This window comes from Miniopterus natalensis, chromosome 18 (assembly GCF_054644295.1).
Source record: "Miniopterus natalensis isolate mMinNat1 chromosome 18, mMinNat1.hap1, whole genome shotgun sequence".
Classification (NCBI taxonomy): Eukaryota; Metazoa; Chordata; class Mammalia; order Chiroptera; family Miniopteridae; genus Miniopterus; species Miniopterus natalensis.
The window spans coordinates 10,189,389-10,207,225 of record NC_142098.1 but is presented as its reverse complement, the minus strand read 5'-3'; the positions used below and the strand labels follow the sequence as shown (position 1 = coordinate 10,207,225).

Below are 17,837 nucleotides of genomic sequence, written 5' to 3'. Positions count from 1 at the left end.
AATATCGTACCTAAATAAAAGTAACTCCAAAGCCTTCATTTCCTTGCTCGTGTTGGGTGAATTTTTAATCATTTAAGGTCAACTTTAACCAAATGACAAATGCCTCTCTGGCCCAAGCACTACTGAAGACATTTCCTCCCACATAAATAAAAATTTAAACAAAATTTCAAGGAAAAAAATAAAAGTAAAAGAATGTGAAAATAAATACAAATCAAAGAAATTTATTGGTGTTGACAAAAAATACATAATACAAAAAACAAAACAAAACAAAACACAACAGAAACAAAACCAGAAACACCACCCCGGTGGCCCACGCGCGAGGTACTGACAGAGTGCAGTCCCGGAGCCCCCCAGAGCATCGCACTTAATTCATGAGGACCTCCATCTGCACCAGCCTCGCATTGGTGTCCCCGGACGTCCGGTAGGGTATCATCCCAGCAAAGGTAATCAGGGCTCGGGCTTGACTTCGGAGTTGCTGAGAGAAAGGGGAAGAGAAGAGCCAGTTAACTTTCAAGCTGGGGGCACTGTGCAGGAACTGCCACCAGGGTCTTCTATTTTCTACCCCTCGGTGCCAGGGGCAGATTCCTGGGGGGCGGACAATAGCCACGTTCCTCCAGCATGGTGCAGGGTTAGCACAGCCCGTCCACGGGGGTCCCAGCTCTAAGCCCTCCTACTAAGCAGAAGATAGATGGGTCTCCAGGCAAGCTGCCTTGCCTGACACGTGACCAGCTCTGACACAGCCGTGTGGTAGACTGCCTGCTCCCCTGGCTGGTCTGTCCACCCGCTTCCCTGGGGACCTGCAATGCCAGAGACAGTGGCTGTACTGAGTGCAGCCCAGGCCAGCTCTCTCCTCTCCCACCTCTTCCCTTTTCCCTCCTTCCACTTCTTCCTTCCTAAACATAAGTGCTTGGCCCTCGTTTCCTAGGCAACAATGCCATGAGATTCTTCGATTATTCCAGGAGGGAAAAGATTTTTACCCAGGTATTTCTGAAAACAATAAAAAGACAACCTTCACTCTGATATATAAGGAATGCAGAAACTTTGGAGAACAGCTTTATGTGGCTCCAAATTGAGACATGTGGGATGCTCGTACCAGCGAGAAAGGAAACCATAGCAGAAAGAGGAAGGGAGAGTCTACAAACGTCTTTTTGACCAGTAATTAGGCTTTTAAGAAAATCTCAAGGGTCATTTACTAGGCTTCTCAAGGACCATTCAAGAAGAAAACTGAAAGGCATGTGCTTTTTACCTGATCTGTAAAGTAAATTGGCAAGTGTATGTCCTAACAAATGTCCAAATCAAAAGAAAATTTTACTTTTGATGAGAGCACCCATTAAATTTTCTTTCAAAGTGCATAAAAGTGCCTGGGCTCTCTGGGCTGACCTGAAGCTACTTTACATGAGCCCTAGGGGTGTTCCAGCAAAGGGCCCCATCCCTGGCTAAGGAGCACAGCAGATGAACCATGAAGCCACTCTTTGGGCAGGCAGCTTGTACAAATAAGTCTCTCCTCGACCCTACCCATCTCTACCTCTCATAAAAAGACAAAAGCGATGGGCAAGAGGAAGACAGGAGAATGGCTTTACTCCTATTATGCAAACACTAAGTACCTAAAAAAGAGAGATTAAAACACACAGAATGTGAGTTCCGTCTGCCAGGCCAGCAACTCCACTCTGTTGGCAAGGCCTCTGCTGAACCGTAAGCAGCACCCAGTGCGCCCACCTCTTTGCTCCTGTACTCACAGCAGCTCTGTGCAGGGTTCTTTTGTCACAAACAGTGACTGCTGCCCAGGACCCAGCACAGTGAACCCACCACTGACACACCTCTGGACATAAGCTCTGATGCTATGCAGGCTCTGGCTGTCTGAGCACATGGCAGGCCAGCAGCTGCCGCTGATGCACACATGGATGGCTACCATGTCAGCATATCACTTCCAAGCACTGCTGCCTGTGTGGCTAACGGTGAAAATTCCACCGTTGCTCACTGGGAAGAAGGTCTGCCAATGACAGTGCCTGTGGGGGTCACAGCAGAGACTACAGACATCCTTGCAGGTAGAAGACAGGATTTTTAAAGCTCTAGTTTCTTGACTGCCAAAATCAGGTATGACTGTTATACGCCATACTGAGAGTCTCATCAAACATTAAGTAGAGAACTTAAGGGAAAGGTAATTTTAAAACGCTTAACAGTTTTAATGGTTTAATTGGGTCAAATGCCTCCGTCCTTTTGTCAAGTCAACTGGACAGCAGATGCTGTGTCAGTCCCAGGATCCCATCGGCCTGGACTCTGCCTGACCTGCATAAGGCTGAGGCCCCACAGTAACGGAAAGGGCACCGGCCCGGGTGTCAGACCCATGTGGCTTCCAGACATGGCTCCTTCCCTACCTGAGGGGCCCACAAAAGCAAGCTGCTTCCTGATTTGGATCAAGTTAATGTGTTGACCAAAAGTAAGTATGCTTTTTATGAAAGTGCTGAGCTGAAACTCACAAAATAACCTTATACTTCAAAATGAGCAGGAAATTCTTATGGAATCACTACCAATTAGCATTCTGCTTTGGATTTTTTAAAAGGTGATATCTGCAGATTTGGCACATCTTTTTTTGTTTGTATTTTTTAGTTTGAGAACAGCAATCGCACTGATGTGTGATTTCTTCCAGGAGCCTCCTGACTCCCAGCTGCCAGACAGTATAGGAAAGAGCAGTTTGGGGGTCATGAGCACGGTCTCATGAGGTGCAGTGGACAGCAAACCAGAAAGGTGGTTCTCCGCGATGGCTCTGCCCAATGCTGGGATCTTACAGAGTCGCGGTCCTCGATGACTCGCTGGGGCCTGGATGCCGAGGAGGGACTTGTCCCCTTCAGCCTCTTAAACTGTGTGAACAAGATGTTCATGGTGGCAAGAAGCACTTCTGAGAGGTTGTGCCTGATCTGCACAGAAAGAAACACACAAAGTCAGGAAAGAGGGCCAAGCCCGGGGCCAACAACAGGAGCAGGGGCCTCCAGGGAGACCTGGTCACACCACATGCCCACAGCTGCCAGGTAGAGAGCTACAGTCACCCAAAAGTAGCCGGTGGCACTGAAACGTCAAGAGTGAGGGCAAAGCCCAGGCAGCGTTGCTCACTCTGCTGCCTCCTTTATGCCACTGTTCCCAGGCAGGGCAGTAAGCCAAGAGCAGGCTGGCCACGCCTGACCAGCGTGTAGGCTTAGACTGGAAGGCAGAGTGATTACCAAGGAAGGAGTGGATTTGAATGTTATGAGGTGGGGATACGCCTCTGTCTCAGACCCATCAGATTGTCTCCCTGGACCCCCACAGCCCTAGCAGAGCCCCAGGAGCACCTACAGGGCCAGGCTAGAGCACCACTTGATCCATGACGCAATGAAAGGGAAGGCACGAAACAGCAAAGACCAAGTGGCTGGGGCCGGATGAAGCGGGCATGAAGGGAAGGCTGGTGAGCCGTAAGACCTGAGCTGTGTGGACCACAGCAGGCAACCGCCCACCACATGTGCAGAAGCCGCCTTCCTCTTCCTTTAGAACACAAGCCTGTTTTCATAAGTGGCATGTGACTGAATAACAGTGTTTGTTTGATCCGCATCCGAGGACTTTTCCCACTGCTCTCAGATAAAGCAGAAGGGAGAGTGAGGGGGGAGAGGGAAACACCGAGGTGAGAGACACATCGACTGGCTGCCTCCCACATGGGCCCCGATCGGGTCGGAGATCGAGCCTGCAACTGAGGCGTGTGCCCTTCACCAGGAATGGAACCCACAGCCCTTTAGTCCATAGGCCAATGCTCTAACCACTGAGCCAAAATGGCCAGGGCCTGAGTAACAGTTTTAAACTGAATCACTATTAGTGACACCCCAGGACGGGCAGCTGGCCCTGAGTGTCTGTGGTTCTGGAGAAGACTCCTACCACAGTGACCAGGAGAGTTCCAGGCTGCAACCCAGATCATGGAAACCGAAGTTTCTGGGTGCAGGGCCTGGGCATGATTTTTTCTTAAAGTTCTCCTAGCAATTCCAGTGTGCAGGTGAGCTGAACACCCTTGGGCTAGACTGTGGCGACATACTAGAAACGCTGCAGAGAGACAGTGGCTCTGGGGCTCCAAGGCTGATAACTGGTCCATGCCACTGCAGTTGGATCTCAAGACAAAACAGTTCAGAGAGGGGAAAGGAGGAAGTGGATCGTGATGCATGTTTTATGTACCTGATGAAACTAAGAGAAGATCAGTTAACTACTGAAATACCTCTAGAACAAGTGGATAATATAGAATTCACCAGACCTCACAGGATCAACCAGAGATCTGTTTCTCCCAAGAACATGTCTGATCATTAGTTACTGAGTTGGAAATCCAGACAGTAATCTGATGGGGACACGTGTACTCACAGAAAAACCAGCCCAGGATATGGGGAATTGAATTAGTCTCAGAAAACTCAGTCTGGGTGGTTACTGTACTAAGACTCAACGTTAAAAGCTGCATTAAAAAAGCTTTCTGAGGGAGTAGAAAAAAGACGCCCACAGCTCAGGAAGGAAAGGACTCACTTCATCACTGAAGTTTCTGAAGGCGGCCACTCTTTCTTCCACACTTTCCTGATTCAAGGGCACCAGCTTCAAGCGATCAATTATCTGTTTAAAAGAGAAACTCATCAGCCCATATGAAACAACCACCACAGTCTTCATCTCCTTAAACACAGAGTCAGCATCTAGCACATTCACAATGGGCTTCTTAACAGAAAGGCTTTGGGTCCAACTTGCTGATTAACTTAATTCCTATCCTCATTTTCTGAGGCCATTTTAAAACTCAGAGATTCAAATTACTTTGAGAAACCTCTGTTTTCAGACTAAAGGGGAAAGGAATAGAAAAAAGAAAAAGAGAGAGCAACACAGAAATCCCCTTAAACTCCTGGTTTCACACTTGTCCTTCTTCTTGGAACAGGCACACTGGTGACATTTCCTGTTTTCAATGACTCTCAGGAAGTGCTCTGAATTTTTCAAGCACATACATTAACCTGCACTTCAAACACCCCTCCTGACACTCACGTCAAAGGCTCTGTCAACATGACCACTGTGATATTCATCAAAAAAGGTAATCAAGTCGAGCAGGAGATAGAATGTGGAGTCCACAAATTTATTTGCACTGACTCCCTGAGACCTGTACCTGAAAGACAAAAGAGGGGAGGGGGTCAGGGGTCTATTAGGAATTTCTGTGCAGTCTGAACTTGAGGATAGCATTTGAGAAATGTCAAAACCTCTTGAACTGTCTACATGAGGTGAATTAAGGAATGGAAAATGGTGTTTCTTTTTGAAATGGCTGAGCTTTTGATGGCAGATTTGATATGAATCATCCGACAATATTTTGCACGAAGCAATGTTCTCTAGCCTCAGCCACCATCTCAGCTTCCAAATATCCCAGAAGGATGGGAGGTCCCAATGGGCCAACTGTTTGCTAAGTGGAAATATCTCATTTGCCAAAGAATGTCCTTCTGCGCTGCCCCAGGACAGCACTTACAGCTCAGTTTTTTCTGGGGCACTTTATCAGGAGCATCTGCAGAGGGCACAAAAAAGTAATGACTGCTACCTCAACCTGGGAGATACACGGATTAGTCTGATAACCTCCGTTAACTCACAGGGAAGAAGGTGGATTCTGAAACACTGGCCACTATCACTCCAAGAATTGCCCCATCCGGCCATCAGTAGCTTTGTTTACAAATGCCTTTGAGATGGCTGATAAGAGCAGAGAGTCAAAGCAATGCCTAGAATTAAACCTACTGTGCAGGATTAAAATGCTGATACTTTCATACCCTTCTTTTTGGGAAAAAATGTTAAGTCTGCTGGGACCAAGTGCTGGTGATGGCTCGGGGAAACAGGAGCCTGAGGTGCTGGTGGGATGGTGAGTCAGCAGGGCTGCTCTGGGAAACTACTGTTACTAGTGAAGCTGGGATGCAGCTGGTGGGCCCTGGTGTCCTGGCCCTGGCGCCCGCAACCGGCCTTACCGTTCCGCGATGGAGAGGGCCATGTTCTTCAGCCGCTCCTTGTTGGACTGTGGGGCGCTGATCTGGGGGACAACGGGGCTAAGCAGTTTGTTCATCAGCTCTAGCACCTTGTCAGCATTCTGTTCAAGGAACCAAATAATAAAAGAAGAAACTAAGTAACCAAAAAAAGGGAACTTTCTGTGGTAGTGAGTGGAAATGTTCTGTATCTTGATCGTGGTTACACCTATGGAACACTCTCCAAGCTGTACACTTAATATCTGTATATGTTCTACATCTTAATTAGACCTCAATGAAAACATTTTAAAAAAATTAACCCTCTTTTTGTCCACTCTTCTCAGCTGATAAAAGGACAGAATGTAATCTTTCTTAGGCTACATAATCATCAGCAGTCATTGCATGGTCTCTTGCAGAAACACTTATTCCAGCTCTCCCGGAACGCCTAGGCTATCACCCTATTCCCTGCCAGGCTCTGATCACCAGCATGTCTGTGGCTGCCCGGAGGGTAGGCACCAGGGCATTTTCACCAGCAGCTTTGCCATCAATATGTGACAGACGCTTATTCTACTGCCAAGTGAAACTACAGCTCAATGCCTGCAGGATATCTGTCCAATATGCCACACTTGCTTGGCCAGAAATACGCCATGGGCAGAAATAATTCTGTAGAGTGGGAATTTCACCCTGACTGGACCACTGACTGCCTAAGCACCGGGGAAAGTGCCTCAGCAGAGGGAGTGTACGACCACGGGAAAGGTCTGCGCATTTAATGCCAAAAGGCAACAGATCTATTGCGTGCAGGAGGAGAAAGGGCACACTTTACCTTGGCGAGGTCATAAAGCTTTGCTGCTTCCTCAAACAGTCCTTTATTTTCGGCCACGGAAGCAACTTTGTTGATAATAGGCTTTGTGTCACTAGTAAACTTATCTATGACTCCAGGCTGATAAGACAAATTATAGAAGGAGAGGGAAAGAAAGACAGGTGCACAAAGCTGTTATTTTAAAGGCAGAGAAGCAACTGGGATCTGAAAACTACCTTGACTGAAAAATGCTTGCCCCGGGCAATGCATATAGTTCATGGCTAGGTTCTGGCTTTCTTGAAAATGTACAGGCCTGTTAAACATTAAGAAAGGGACCAAGGGAACTGTGCATGAAAAGGGAGCTGTAACAACGCAGAGTCGGCTGTAAGACTGTGCTTTCTAATCTTCCAAAATGACCCAGAGTGTGGGTGAAGCCACCAACGATTTTAACTTTGCTGATGAGCAGGCACCAGGGGGGGAATCAGGAAACTTAGAAAAAATATTGGAGAGTTTTAGATTTGTTTTCTAAGACAGATGGCAAAAGCAACTCAGGGCTCAAAATGTACACAGCAAGTGGTGTCAGAATCTTTAAAAAACTCACCATCATCACTCAATGGCAATCAAATGGTCAGGAGAGTATGAGAGAGGCCTTAGGAACCACGGATGAGCTAGGGTAGATTGTGGGACATCTGACTGGCCATTCTGATTCTCCCTCAGCACTGGACCAAGTCAGAGGACCTGCACGTGCCACTCTAGAGGCAGCACAGAGCAGTGAAGAGTATGAGGTCTGAGGTCAAGAAGGACTGGGTTCAAATTCCAGCTCTCATTCTTACGAGCTGTATGATCTTGAGGAAAATAATTAACCTCTCTCTCCACTTCCTCAAGTGGAAAACATAGATAATAATAACTCCAATCTTGCTGAGTTATTGTGGCAATTAGATAAAAAACAGTCCCTGTAATGCACTCAGCACAGTGCCCGGCAATTGTGATTGCACATGAAGCACGGCCATCGTCACCAGCACTGCCACTGGCCTCACTTCTAAACTGGATGGTATGAACAGTGTGAGTTCGTCTTGAGATCACAGGGTCGAAGCCAGCGTTTTTACAAGTGAGAAAAATAAGTCCCTGAGAGAGGCAAGTGACTTTCCTAAGGCGACAGGGAGTGTGCTTGGGTGGGGTCAGGACTGGTCTTCAATGCCAGGGCCTCTGTCCCTTCTCCTAAGCTGCCCAATGGGCATGGTGGGTCTCAGGGAATCACTAAGGCTCACACAAGCAGCTGCATTGCATTGCCAGGGTCAGTGTGAAGTTCTGAGAGAGGTCGGCATATTTCTAGCTTTTCCATCTAGGGAGAGCAGGTGCAGAAATCCATTTCTTTTCTTGCATATTTTCTGAGCCAAGAATGACAGAAATGTAGCCTTCTCAGCTCCAAAATCAGCAAAAAACTACCTAGTCACCCATTTACATATTTTCAGGAGAAACAAAAATGTGTGTAAAACCAAGGTCATCATTTGGGGCCTGTAATATTCATTCTTTGTGTTTTAAACTAGGCAACTTCATTCATGTTTGCATCTTTAACACCTTGAATCCTAAAATCTAATCTTTGGACAATTATGTCTCCAACAGCAAACTAAGACATCTCTAGGGATACGTTTAACCCACCTTTCTACTTCCATCATTCTCTAGTTTCCCAAGAATCATGTCGAACTGCAGAGACAAAATAAGTTTACTCAATTTACTGAACAAGATATACCCATAATCCACAATTCTTTGGGGACAAAAGAGGGGGGAAAAACAGGAGGGGTGGGAGAAGTCTTACATTAACTAAGAAATGCTGAGACTGAATCAACACTTTCATTGTCAGAAACCAAAGAAAACTCTAAAAATCCCCTAGGTCACTGACTCGGTACGGTGAACACACAATACAGTGTAGAGATGATGTGTTGTGGAATTGAGCACCTGAAACCTATATAATTTTGTTAACTAGTAAAAACCCCAATAAGTTTGATAAAATATATTAAAGCTCAATAAATAAATAAATCAAAGCCCCTAGGTCATATCCACCACAGCCATGCTGAGGGGACCACACGGCACCATCAGCACGAGGAAACGTACACGGACAATCACGGGTGGGGGAGAAGGAACCGGCGTACCTCTCGGCTTTCTATCACGAGCTCGCTCACGCAGCGTAAAAACATGTTTTCTCCTTGGCTATCTTTCTCGTCCCTGTAAGGGGACAAATGCAGTGTGGTTTCTGGTGTGGACTCGAGGTCAAAACCAGCTGAAGTTAAGGGTCCAAGGCAAGTTTTACCTGAGGAAGTAAAAGTACTGGAGGGCCTCCCTGGGGTCCGTGGACTCAAACTTCCGGGTGTAGAGCATGAGGAGCCGCACGAAGTTCAGCCGCCGCATGCAGGGGGGGTCTCCAGGCTCGTGGCTGACTGCACCATGGGGGACAGAGCTGGTCTCAGCCGCACTGCCCCTCGGACCCAGGCAACTACCAACAGTGGGGGCTGAGTCCAAAGGCCCAGCAGCACCTAGTCATGCAGCCCAGCCAATGTCGGCCGGCTGTGGCCAAGCCCTTCAGCACCCTGTCCTCAATTTCTTTCCAAGCACAGAGTGGAGATAATGCATTCTGTAGTAAGTGACAGTACACTGGTCTCTGAATGAAAAGATGGAAACAACTGGCCATTGTGGGATGTGCTCTGGGTGACTGTGCTGCACTACCTAAGGAAAGCTGCAGTCACTCACCTGCATTCATCTTCTCTCCCTCTGACTCTCCCACCCCACACAGGTTTGCACATAAGATGACTGGATGGGGTTTCCAATTAGAACCTTAATGGGATCCACACTCATGACTAGGGACTGCTTCTCCTGCACCACTCTCCAGGCATCCTGACTGACCAACCACAAAGAGTGCTGTGCATGGCACTGTCGTCATGATCGGTACCATGTGCCCAAACGCTCACTGGTTGGTTGCAGGGATGTGTCCACGGCTGTCCAATGGGGGATGGGTCATGGTTATGCTACTGCCAACAAATACTCACGAAGCTGAGCACTCTGTCCCGAGGACTTTAAAAGCAGCTTCAGCTCAAAGAGCACCAGGGCCACGTGGACGGCATGGCAGCGCAGCCGCTCCATGCGGAAGAGAAAGGCGATAGCTGCCTCGAACTGCGCTGTCAGGAACAGCACTTGGAAGTAGAGGAAGGGCTGCTGGTTCACTGTGAAGTGGGACTCGCCTGGGGGAAGGAGACAGCCCACTCAGAGGGAATCAGCCTTCCAGCAGCCTGATCCCGGGCAGAAGCTCTGTGTGCTTACAGGACCCACCGGTGGGATGAATGGGCCCTGGACACAGAGAAATGCCATGTGAACCTGGCCTGGTTCCACGACCTTCTTTAGACCTTACAATACAACTGGCAAGTAGAGGTCATGTTGTAAAACCCAAACTGCTTGCATTAGGTGGGAGAGAAACAGAATTCAGAATACAGAAGGGGCTACTGATCTCCTTATCCTGCTCAGGTCACTCAGTAAGAATGAAGATTTCAAAGGTGCTTCAGTTCACTCAGCTTCACAGATCCCTGAATTCAACAACTGCTGACCACCTGCTGGAATCTTTTCTTCCCCGAATTCTTAAACAATGTGTGTGTGGGGGGGCTATTTCTCCCTTGTTTGTGTTCAGATACACGCATTGCAAGATCTCGGAGGAAGCAACAGGCAATTCTTCTTTACGTCTCTCCCTGAGCAAATGTCGATCAGAGCAGTTCAAAGAAAACAGCTTACTGTGTATGACTATAAGTCACAACACTGCTTAAGGCCACATTGCCTCTACTCGAATTTGAAATCGCTGTTGTGCTGTGCTGTGTTTTGAAGATCCAGAGTTGTGAAGGAGACACTGAGTTCAGAGGTGAAGATTTTCCCAGAGGAAAGGTAAGTAGTGACCTTAGGTGAAGGAGAGGGAAGGTGGTTATGTTCAGGTTAACTTACCATAGTCTTCCAACAGCTGTTTCTGGAACTGTGAGAGAGTGAGCCTGTCCTGTGGGGAGCTGGTGCTGTCGTCATCGAAACACACTTGGTTCAACTAAACCCCCAAGAGAAACACGTGCATTGGTACAAAGTGTATCCTGAGCCAGGTGTGCAGCTATAGCTGCCCAGCAGCCATGTTAATGTCTGTGGCTACCGGTTAGGAATTACACAATAAAAAATGGAGCCAGGAGACAGGAAATCCCTAGCCCAATTGCCTTATTGACATCATACATTAAGCAGGTAAAATCTGTGGGCAGAACATAAGCAGAGGGAAGGGGCAAGAAAAGCAGCGCCTGCCTTTAGCCACAGGTAGTCCTCAGTTTTGTCAGCCACTTCGCTCTGGTTGTCGGTGACATCGCATCGGCCAATGATACAGTACACGGCCCGCTTGTAGGGATCTGTGTTGTTCCTGAGGGCCCTGCGGTAATGCAGTCGGAGCTTGTTCTCTGTAGCTGGGGACAATCTAAAGACACAAGGGAACAGACAGAAACTAGACTCACTGAAGATCCACAAGGGCATCTCAAAGCACCCAGTCCCAATGACACAGCAGAGTCAGGAAGTGTTCCTTCACCGAGGGTAACAGACACTGTCCAGCCCACACCCCAGAGGTACCATCACTTTAACCTGATGGTGATCACCAGTACCTGCGCCTGTCTGCCAGCTTTCTTGAGTCCAGGCCTTCAGGGCAGGTCTGAACCGGTGGGGAGTTAATGCTCCTCCCCTCTCCAGTGGTCCTCAAGCACTGATGAACAAGAGGGCCTTAACTGCCTGGCCTCCCTCTGGGGTCCCCCTCCCTGATCCAAGTGGGATCACTTCCCAGATAAACAAGTGCATGCAAATCCTTGCCTCAGGGTCTCCCTCTGTGGGAAACTCAAGGACATTAACTCTACTTTACTCTGATACAAACAAGACAGGAGTTTATGGATTAAGACAATCTCTGGACATGGCATTATTAACATTGCCAAACAAATTATCCCTACTTTTCACAGATATGACTGGGTGCCCACTATCATTTCTTTTACACAGTGTACATACATTTAGACTAACTTCTAATTCTAGCCCTTGAGCTATGGAGTGCATGACAACATATTGGGCTGACCAGAAAAGCACTAAGTGTTAATCAGTAACGTGTAATGCAACAGTTTCATTTTACAAGCACCCTGCCGTGCCTGGGATTTACAGAGTAAGTCGAATCCTGCTCCCACCGCAGCCTCTCCCACACTGGAGCAGAAAATTCCCCAAACGCAGACGTGTTTAAGTCTAGACATGAGTGTCAGAACAGGTTCTTCTAAGGTTTTCAACTGTTATTCTCAAGAGACTTCTACTCCCTCTCTAAACGTCATTGTTCCCAAGTAGAAATGTAGTTTGAGCCACGTACAGGGGAAAGAGCGTGATCTCGGGGACGCGCCATCTCGTTCACGTACCTCCTGTCCTTGCTGTTCAGGTATTCCTGGAACCAGGTTTTAAACTCTCCTAGCTGGTGCTGGGCTAGGTTAACCACCTGCGAGGCGGCCAGCAGGTCCCCACAGCGCATGCAGTAATAAATCAGTGCCCACACAGGATGGCCTTCCACCTCTCCATCCTAAAAGAGGAAAGATGCTCAAACAAACACACCAACAAAAGCCCACCAATGGCTTTCTGATATGCTCACCCTCAGCTAAGTCCTCTCCTGTATAAGGTTGCTTAATATTCACCACAACCCTATGAGGCAGGGACCATTTATGGCCTCCTCCCCGTTTTACAAACGAAGAAACTGAGGCATAAGAACATTAAGTATTCGTTCAAGGTAAGTTGGCAAGTGGCAGTGGGGCTCTGAAGCTTTTCCTCCAAATCACTGTGTGCCCCACCCAGTTCAGAGCCAGCCAATGGTTTCACCCCGGACCCCCAGTAGGCTGCAGAAATCACAGAATATGTTCGGTGACAACTTAGACGTGCCCTCCTGCAAACCTCACAGAGTGAGGGCTGAAGACGTTCACTGACCAATAAGAGAGCATCATTATCATTCTTGAGTTTATAAAATGCTAAGCACCAATTATTAACCAAACGGATACTGGCATTTTCATTCATTCTTTTGTTGTTCATTCAACACTGAGTATCTTTGTTTCAGACACTGTGCTAGGTGCTGGGGATCTGAGAAGGCAGCTGTTTCCTTTCCTGGGACTAGAGCTTATTTATCCTGATTCTGGCTTTGTCATCCATCTGCGTAGCAGGACTGTGGTTACTCTTCTCTCTGCTTTTGCACAACTCCAGAGAAGTGGACTGCAGACCTCCTTTCTGGCTCCTCCACCTATGCCTGTAGGACTCTTTCTAAAACCCAGATGTGATCGTGTCACCTCCCCACTTAAACCTCTTCGAGCTGTTTACAGCCAAGGTGCTTAGCCTGGAACTCAAGGCATTCACCAGCTTGCTGCAAGCTTGCCAAATCCTACCACACAGCCAGTACTCCAAATACCCTTTCCTGCCTCCATGCATTTACTCTTGCTGCTCCCTCCTTGTGGAATTCTCTTTTCCAAGCCCTCAGGCTAGTCAGTGCTGGTTTTCAAGCACAAGTGTGGCCCTCACCTCCTTTATAACGCCAGCCTCCTATGTATCCCACCACTCTTGGCAGCACCTTGCACAAGGAATGATAAATGACTGTAAGGTAATTCCCTCAACTGGATTGTGAGCTGAGGAGAGAGGCCACATCCTAAGACCCATATCCAACTCCATTCTTCTAGCTGTCAGAGCCAAATATCTCAGAAGTCGTCCCTGACTCTGCCTCTCACACCCACCTCCAAATTCTTCAACAAGTCCTATTGGCTCTACTTTGAAAAACGACTGGGACCCAAGGATATCCTACCCCTCCACATACTGATCTGAGCAAGTGCCATCACCAGATGGACTCCTGCGCTACTAGTCTCCCAAGGTCTCCCAACTTCTCTCCTCTCCCTCTCTGGTCTCTTTTCTACACAGTAGTTTCTACACATAACCTCACCTTAACGGAAAACTCTGGAAATATAAATATCACACAGAGAAAACTGCCAATACCTGAAGTCCAGGCAAGGGAGCTGGAAGTTTAATGTTCAGGAAACTTCGAACCAACTGGTAAGTCCCAGGCACACCACCCAGCTGGGCCTGATGCAAATTTCCAAAGACAGTCACAAGAGTGTAATTCTTATAACTGTAAAAATTTAGAAGAAAAAAACGAAGGAGGTTGAATACACACATTACACATATCTGTGTCCATGTTGATGGCATTAAATAGACTGTGAACTCTGCAGGGCAGGGCCTGGACTTCAGATCTGACACAGAAGATGAAACGGTGCATATTTAATGAAGCAAACCACATTACTTATTCAGTGGGCAGTGGATTGTTGCAACGATTTCTCATCACTGCAGATACTCAAAAGAGTCCCTGGAGGAATTTAACTGTGGACTTCAAATGCATTAGGGTTAATGTGCAGAATAATAATTGCTGCACTCACAGTCTAATGTTCTAGTGAGTTCTTTTTAAACTTTTTCTCTGAAAAATTTCAACCTACAAAAAAAAATAAAAAAATAGTCCAATGAATGCTCATATACCCTTTACCTAGGTTCACATATTGTTAAATCTGTGTGCATGTTTTCTCTCATTCAGTATGTATAGATATATATATGCATATACATACATACATACACACACACACTTCTTTTCTGAACTATTTTTAAATGTTATTAGAAATATAGAGAGCAAGAGCTACTTCATCTGTAAATACTTCACCATGTATCTCCTAAGAACTAAGACATTCTCCTACCTAACCTCAATACCATTATGACACCAATAAATTCAACACTAATAACTGTTAGTATTGAAAATATAAGCCATATTCAAATTCTTTTAAATTGAGGTATAATTGACATACACCATGATACTACTTTCAGATATACAACATAATGATTCGATATTTATATATATTGTGAAACGATCACATTAAGTCTAGTTAACATCCACTACCATACATACACAGTTACAGAATTCTTTTTCTTGTGATGAGACCTTTTAAGATCTATTCTCTTAGCAACTTTCAAATATGCAGACAGTATCATTAACTGCAGTCACTGTGCTGTGCACTACATCCCAGGACTTACTGACTTTATAAATGGGAGTTTGTATCTTTCGACCCCCTTCACCCATTTTATCCATATACCCACCCCCGCTGCCAGTGGATTAGCATGAGCAAAAATAAAAGTGTAATTAGCCCAGCCGATGTGGCTTAGTGGTTGAGCATCGACCTAGGAACCAAGAGGTCATGGTTCAATTCCCAGTCAGGGCTCATGTCCTGGTTTGTCGGCTCGTTCCCCAGTGGGGGCCGTGCAGGAGGCAGCTGATCAATTATGTTTCTCTCTCATCAATGTTTCTCTCTCTATCCCTCTCCCTACCTATTTCTCTAAAAATCAATAAAAACATATTTAAAAAAAAATTAAAGTGAGTATAATTATTCTTGCCTGGCTAGTGTGGCTTAGTGGTTGAGCATCAACCCATGCCCCAGGAGGTTGCCAGCTTGATTCCTGATCAGGGCACATGCCCAGGTTGCCGGCTTGATCGTGCAGGGGGCAGCCAATCAATGTTGATATTTCTCTCTCATCTATGTTTCTATCTCTCTCTCCCTCTCCTTCCCTCTCTCTAAAATCAATAAAAACATTTTTTTTAAAGTGAGTATAATTATTCTAGAATATTCCTTTTATCAAAAGGTGACAGTGAATCCTTAAAAAGAATGCCATCAGAGAGCAATGCCACTGGAGTGAAAAAGAATATAAGGTTATAATAACTATGTTCAGGAAACTCCCAAACAGCTCCAAGTGCTGCTAAAGGAATTAATGGGACAAGATAATTCTAAAAAAATAAATGAAGAAAAAAAAAATTGGGATGGTTTACCAGATATAAAACCAAGGAATGCAGCTTGGTACCACTGGTGAAGTCAAGCACCTATGCCAAGAATTAGGTTTAAGAAAGAAGCAGTCATGAGCAGTCATATTCATATACCCATTTTACAAAGTTCTATTCAGTACGAAATTCTGACTAGTATTTTGTTGACTTGTAGGAAATAAATAATTAAAGCTCTTTATGGCTAAAGATCAATACACTCAAAACTTATGTTCACAAAAATTTAGCCAAAGCCTGATGGAATATTTCATAAACTCTTTTGTGCCCATGCCATAATAAATAACCAGTAGGAGTTCCAGATTTTACTGAACTAGAGAATGGAGGCTAGTGATTTTAATATGTCTGATGGTGTTCATCTAGTGTAGCTATTGTATAATTAATACAGTGTTTTATACCTGTACTTAATACTGTATACTTAATACAGTATTTTACAGTTTTTATACCTCTTCTCCGCTGTACCAAGTCTGAATTACCTGTTACACACAAGAAGTCTTGTGAGTTCCTAATGAAGTATTATTTTGTTGATTAAGGGCAACCACCCTGCAAAGCCACTGGCAGCTGCACAGGCCCAGTGGCAAAGAGCTGAGCTGAGCAAGTGTATTCAAGCGTGGCTTTTCTTCTAGAGCCAGCAGAGAGGCCCCAGTACCCTGTCTCTGAAATAAAGAGGGTCTGTTGCACACTCATGACAACCCCTGCTGGCCAATTCAGAGCTGGGAGGAATGTCCACAGGGAGTGATGAATGGCACCCGCCCTACCATTGAAGGGGACAATAGTTAGGGCACAAGGGCAGCACCACAACCCCCTCAGTGACCGAGTCTAATTAGTGAGGGGGTGGCAAAGAAACCCTGGCACAAATCACAGGCCTTAGCAGTTGGGAAGGACTGGACTCACAGGATTAACTGATTAGAGCCAGAAGGAAATGAAAAGATCAAGGGGCCTTGCTAAGGTTTAAAGGTGGCAGGATTGCCAGGTGTGAAAATTAAAATGCTGAGCCCGGCCGGGCGTGGCTCATCGGTTGAGCGTCGACCTAGGATCCAGGCGATCACGGTTCGATTCCTGGTCAGGGCACATGCCCGGGTTGTGGGCTCGATCAATGACTCTCTCATCATTGATGTTTTTATCTCTCTCTCTCCCTCTCCTTTCCTGTCTCTGAAATCAATTAAGATATTAAAAAAAAAAAATGCTGAGAGAAAAGAGCCTAAGGAGTAATGTCTAAACCACACTGGGGAACAGGATCCTGACCTAAGGCATTATGATCTAATAATCATGTTGTCTCCGTACGGAGGGACAGAGAGCAGAGAAAGAGAAAAAGAGAAGGCTGACAGTGCCCTCACTTAGCAGGATTTTACTTCGTTGCAGAACTAGTCCTGGTCGAGAAGTGCTTCTGAAAACAGGGTTACACCTCTCGGACTGGCTCAACCTTGTTTAAATTGTACTAGCTACAGAGCACTTGACACTTGAGAAATGGGCGCCTTCGGGGCACTTTAAAACCAGCCTCACTGCGCTGCTGCTGCTGCTGCTGCTGCCTTACCTCTGCTCCAGGTACCCCAGGGCCTGCCTGACCAGCTCCATACGCACTTCCACGCTGCTGCGGCTCTTCAGGGCATCCGTTGCCGGTGCCAACAGCACGTCTGTCATTTGTTTTACCATGGTCCACATGTCAGAGATGTTCTGCACATAAATGAGATGGCACATGACAATGCTGCGGGGCTTGAGAAACTGCCTGGCTCTCTGACCTTGCAGGCAGGCAGGATGTGGAGGGAGAGGTTAATGCCTCCTGTCTGAGGCCCCCAGGCTACACCCAGCACAGAAGATGCACCTCTGCCCTGCCACCTGCCAGGCTTCCACCTTCCAATAAGCACCCTGTTTTCAGATCAATGACTATTCCAGGCTGACTAACCACCTGCATAATTAAGACCACGTAGAAGTAACAAGAACACTGAATCTCAGTGGGTCTTCCCTTAAGGGAGAGTGAATACATTTATAATCATTCAGCACGCTAGGAGTTTGAACTCAAGTAGCTGCATTTCAGTCCTTACAAGGTCATTTCAGTTTTTTAAGGCTTAAAATAAGAGTTTAACCTAAATAATATGTTTTGTCCCCCCAGGGGCCACTGCTCTTACCCCATTTTGGGAGTGTCACAGTCCCC

The 17,837-nt window shown here is 46.5% G+C and overlaps 1 protein-coding gene across 2 annotated transcripts in view; it reads right to left on the bottom strand.

Annotated features, from left to right (window-relative positions):
* Positions 1-205: 205 nt before the first annotated feature.
* The window catches only part of NUP93 (nucleoporin 93), a 96,117-nt gene continuing 78,485 nt past the window's right edge, over positions 206-17,837 (bottom strand). For both annotated transcript variants that reach the window (XM_087827165.1, XM_016221026.2), the window contains 15 exons: positions 17,220-17,359; positions 13,813-13,945; positions 12,210-12,367; positions 11,083-11,248; positions 10,747-10,840; positions 9,810-10,001; positions 9,077-9,203; positions 8,919-8,991; positions 8,428-8,472; positions 6,793-6,909; positions 5,976-6,094; positions 5,023-5,140; positions 4,525-4,608; positions 2,787-2,915; positions 206-475 (listed from right to left, as the gene is read on the bottom strand). In XM_087827165.1, the coding sequence (XP_087683291.1) occupies positions 365-475; positions 2,787-2,915; positions 4,525-4,608; positions 5,023-5,140; positions 5,976-6,094; positions 6,793-6,909; positions 8,428-8,472; positions 8,919-8,991; positions 9,077-9,203; positions 9,810-10,001; positions 10,747-10,840; positions 11,083-11,248; positions 12,210-12,367; positions 13,813-13,945; positions 17,220-17,359 (1,806 nt within the window). In that variant the 3' untranslated portion in view covers positions 206-364. The remainder of the gene's footprint in view (positions 476-2,786; positions 2,916-4,524; positions 4,609-5,022; positions 5,141-5,975; positions 6,095-6,792; positions 6,910-8,427; positions 8,473-8,918; positions 8,992-9,076; positions 9,204-9,809; positions 10,002-10,746; positions 10,841-11,082; positions 11,249-12,209; positions 12,368-13,812; positions 13,946-17,219; positions 17,360-17,837) is intronic.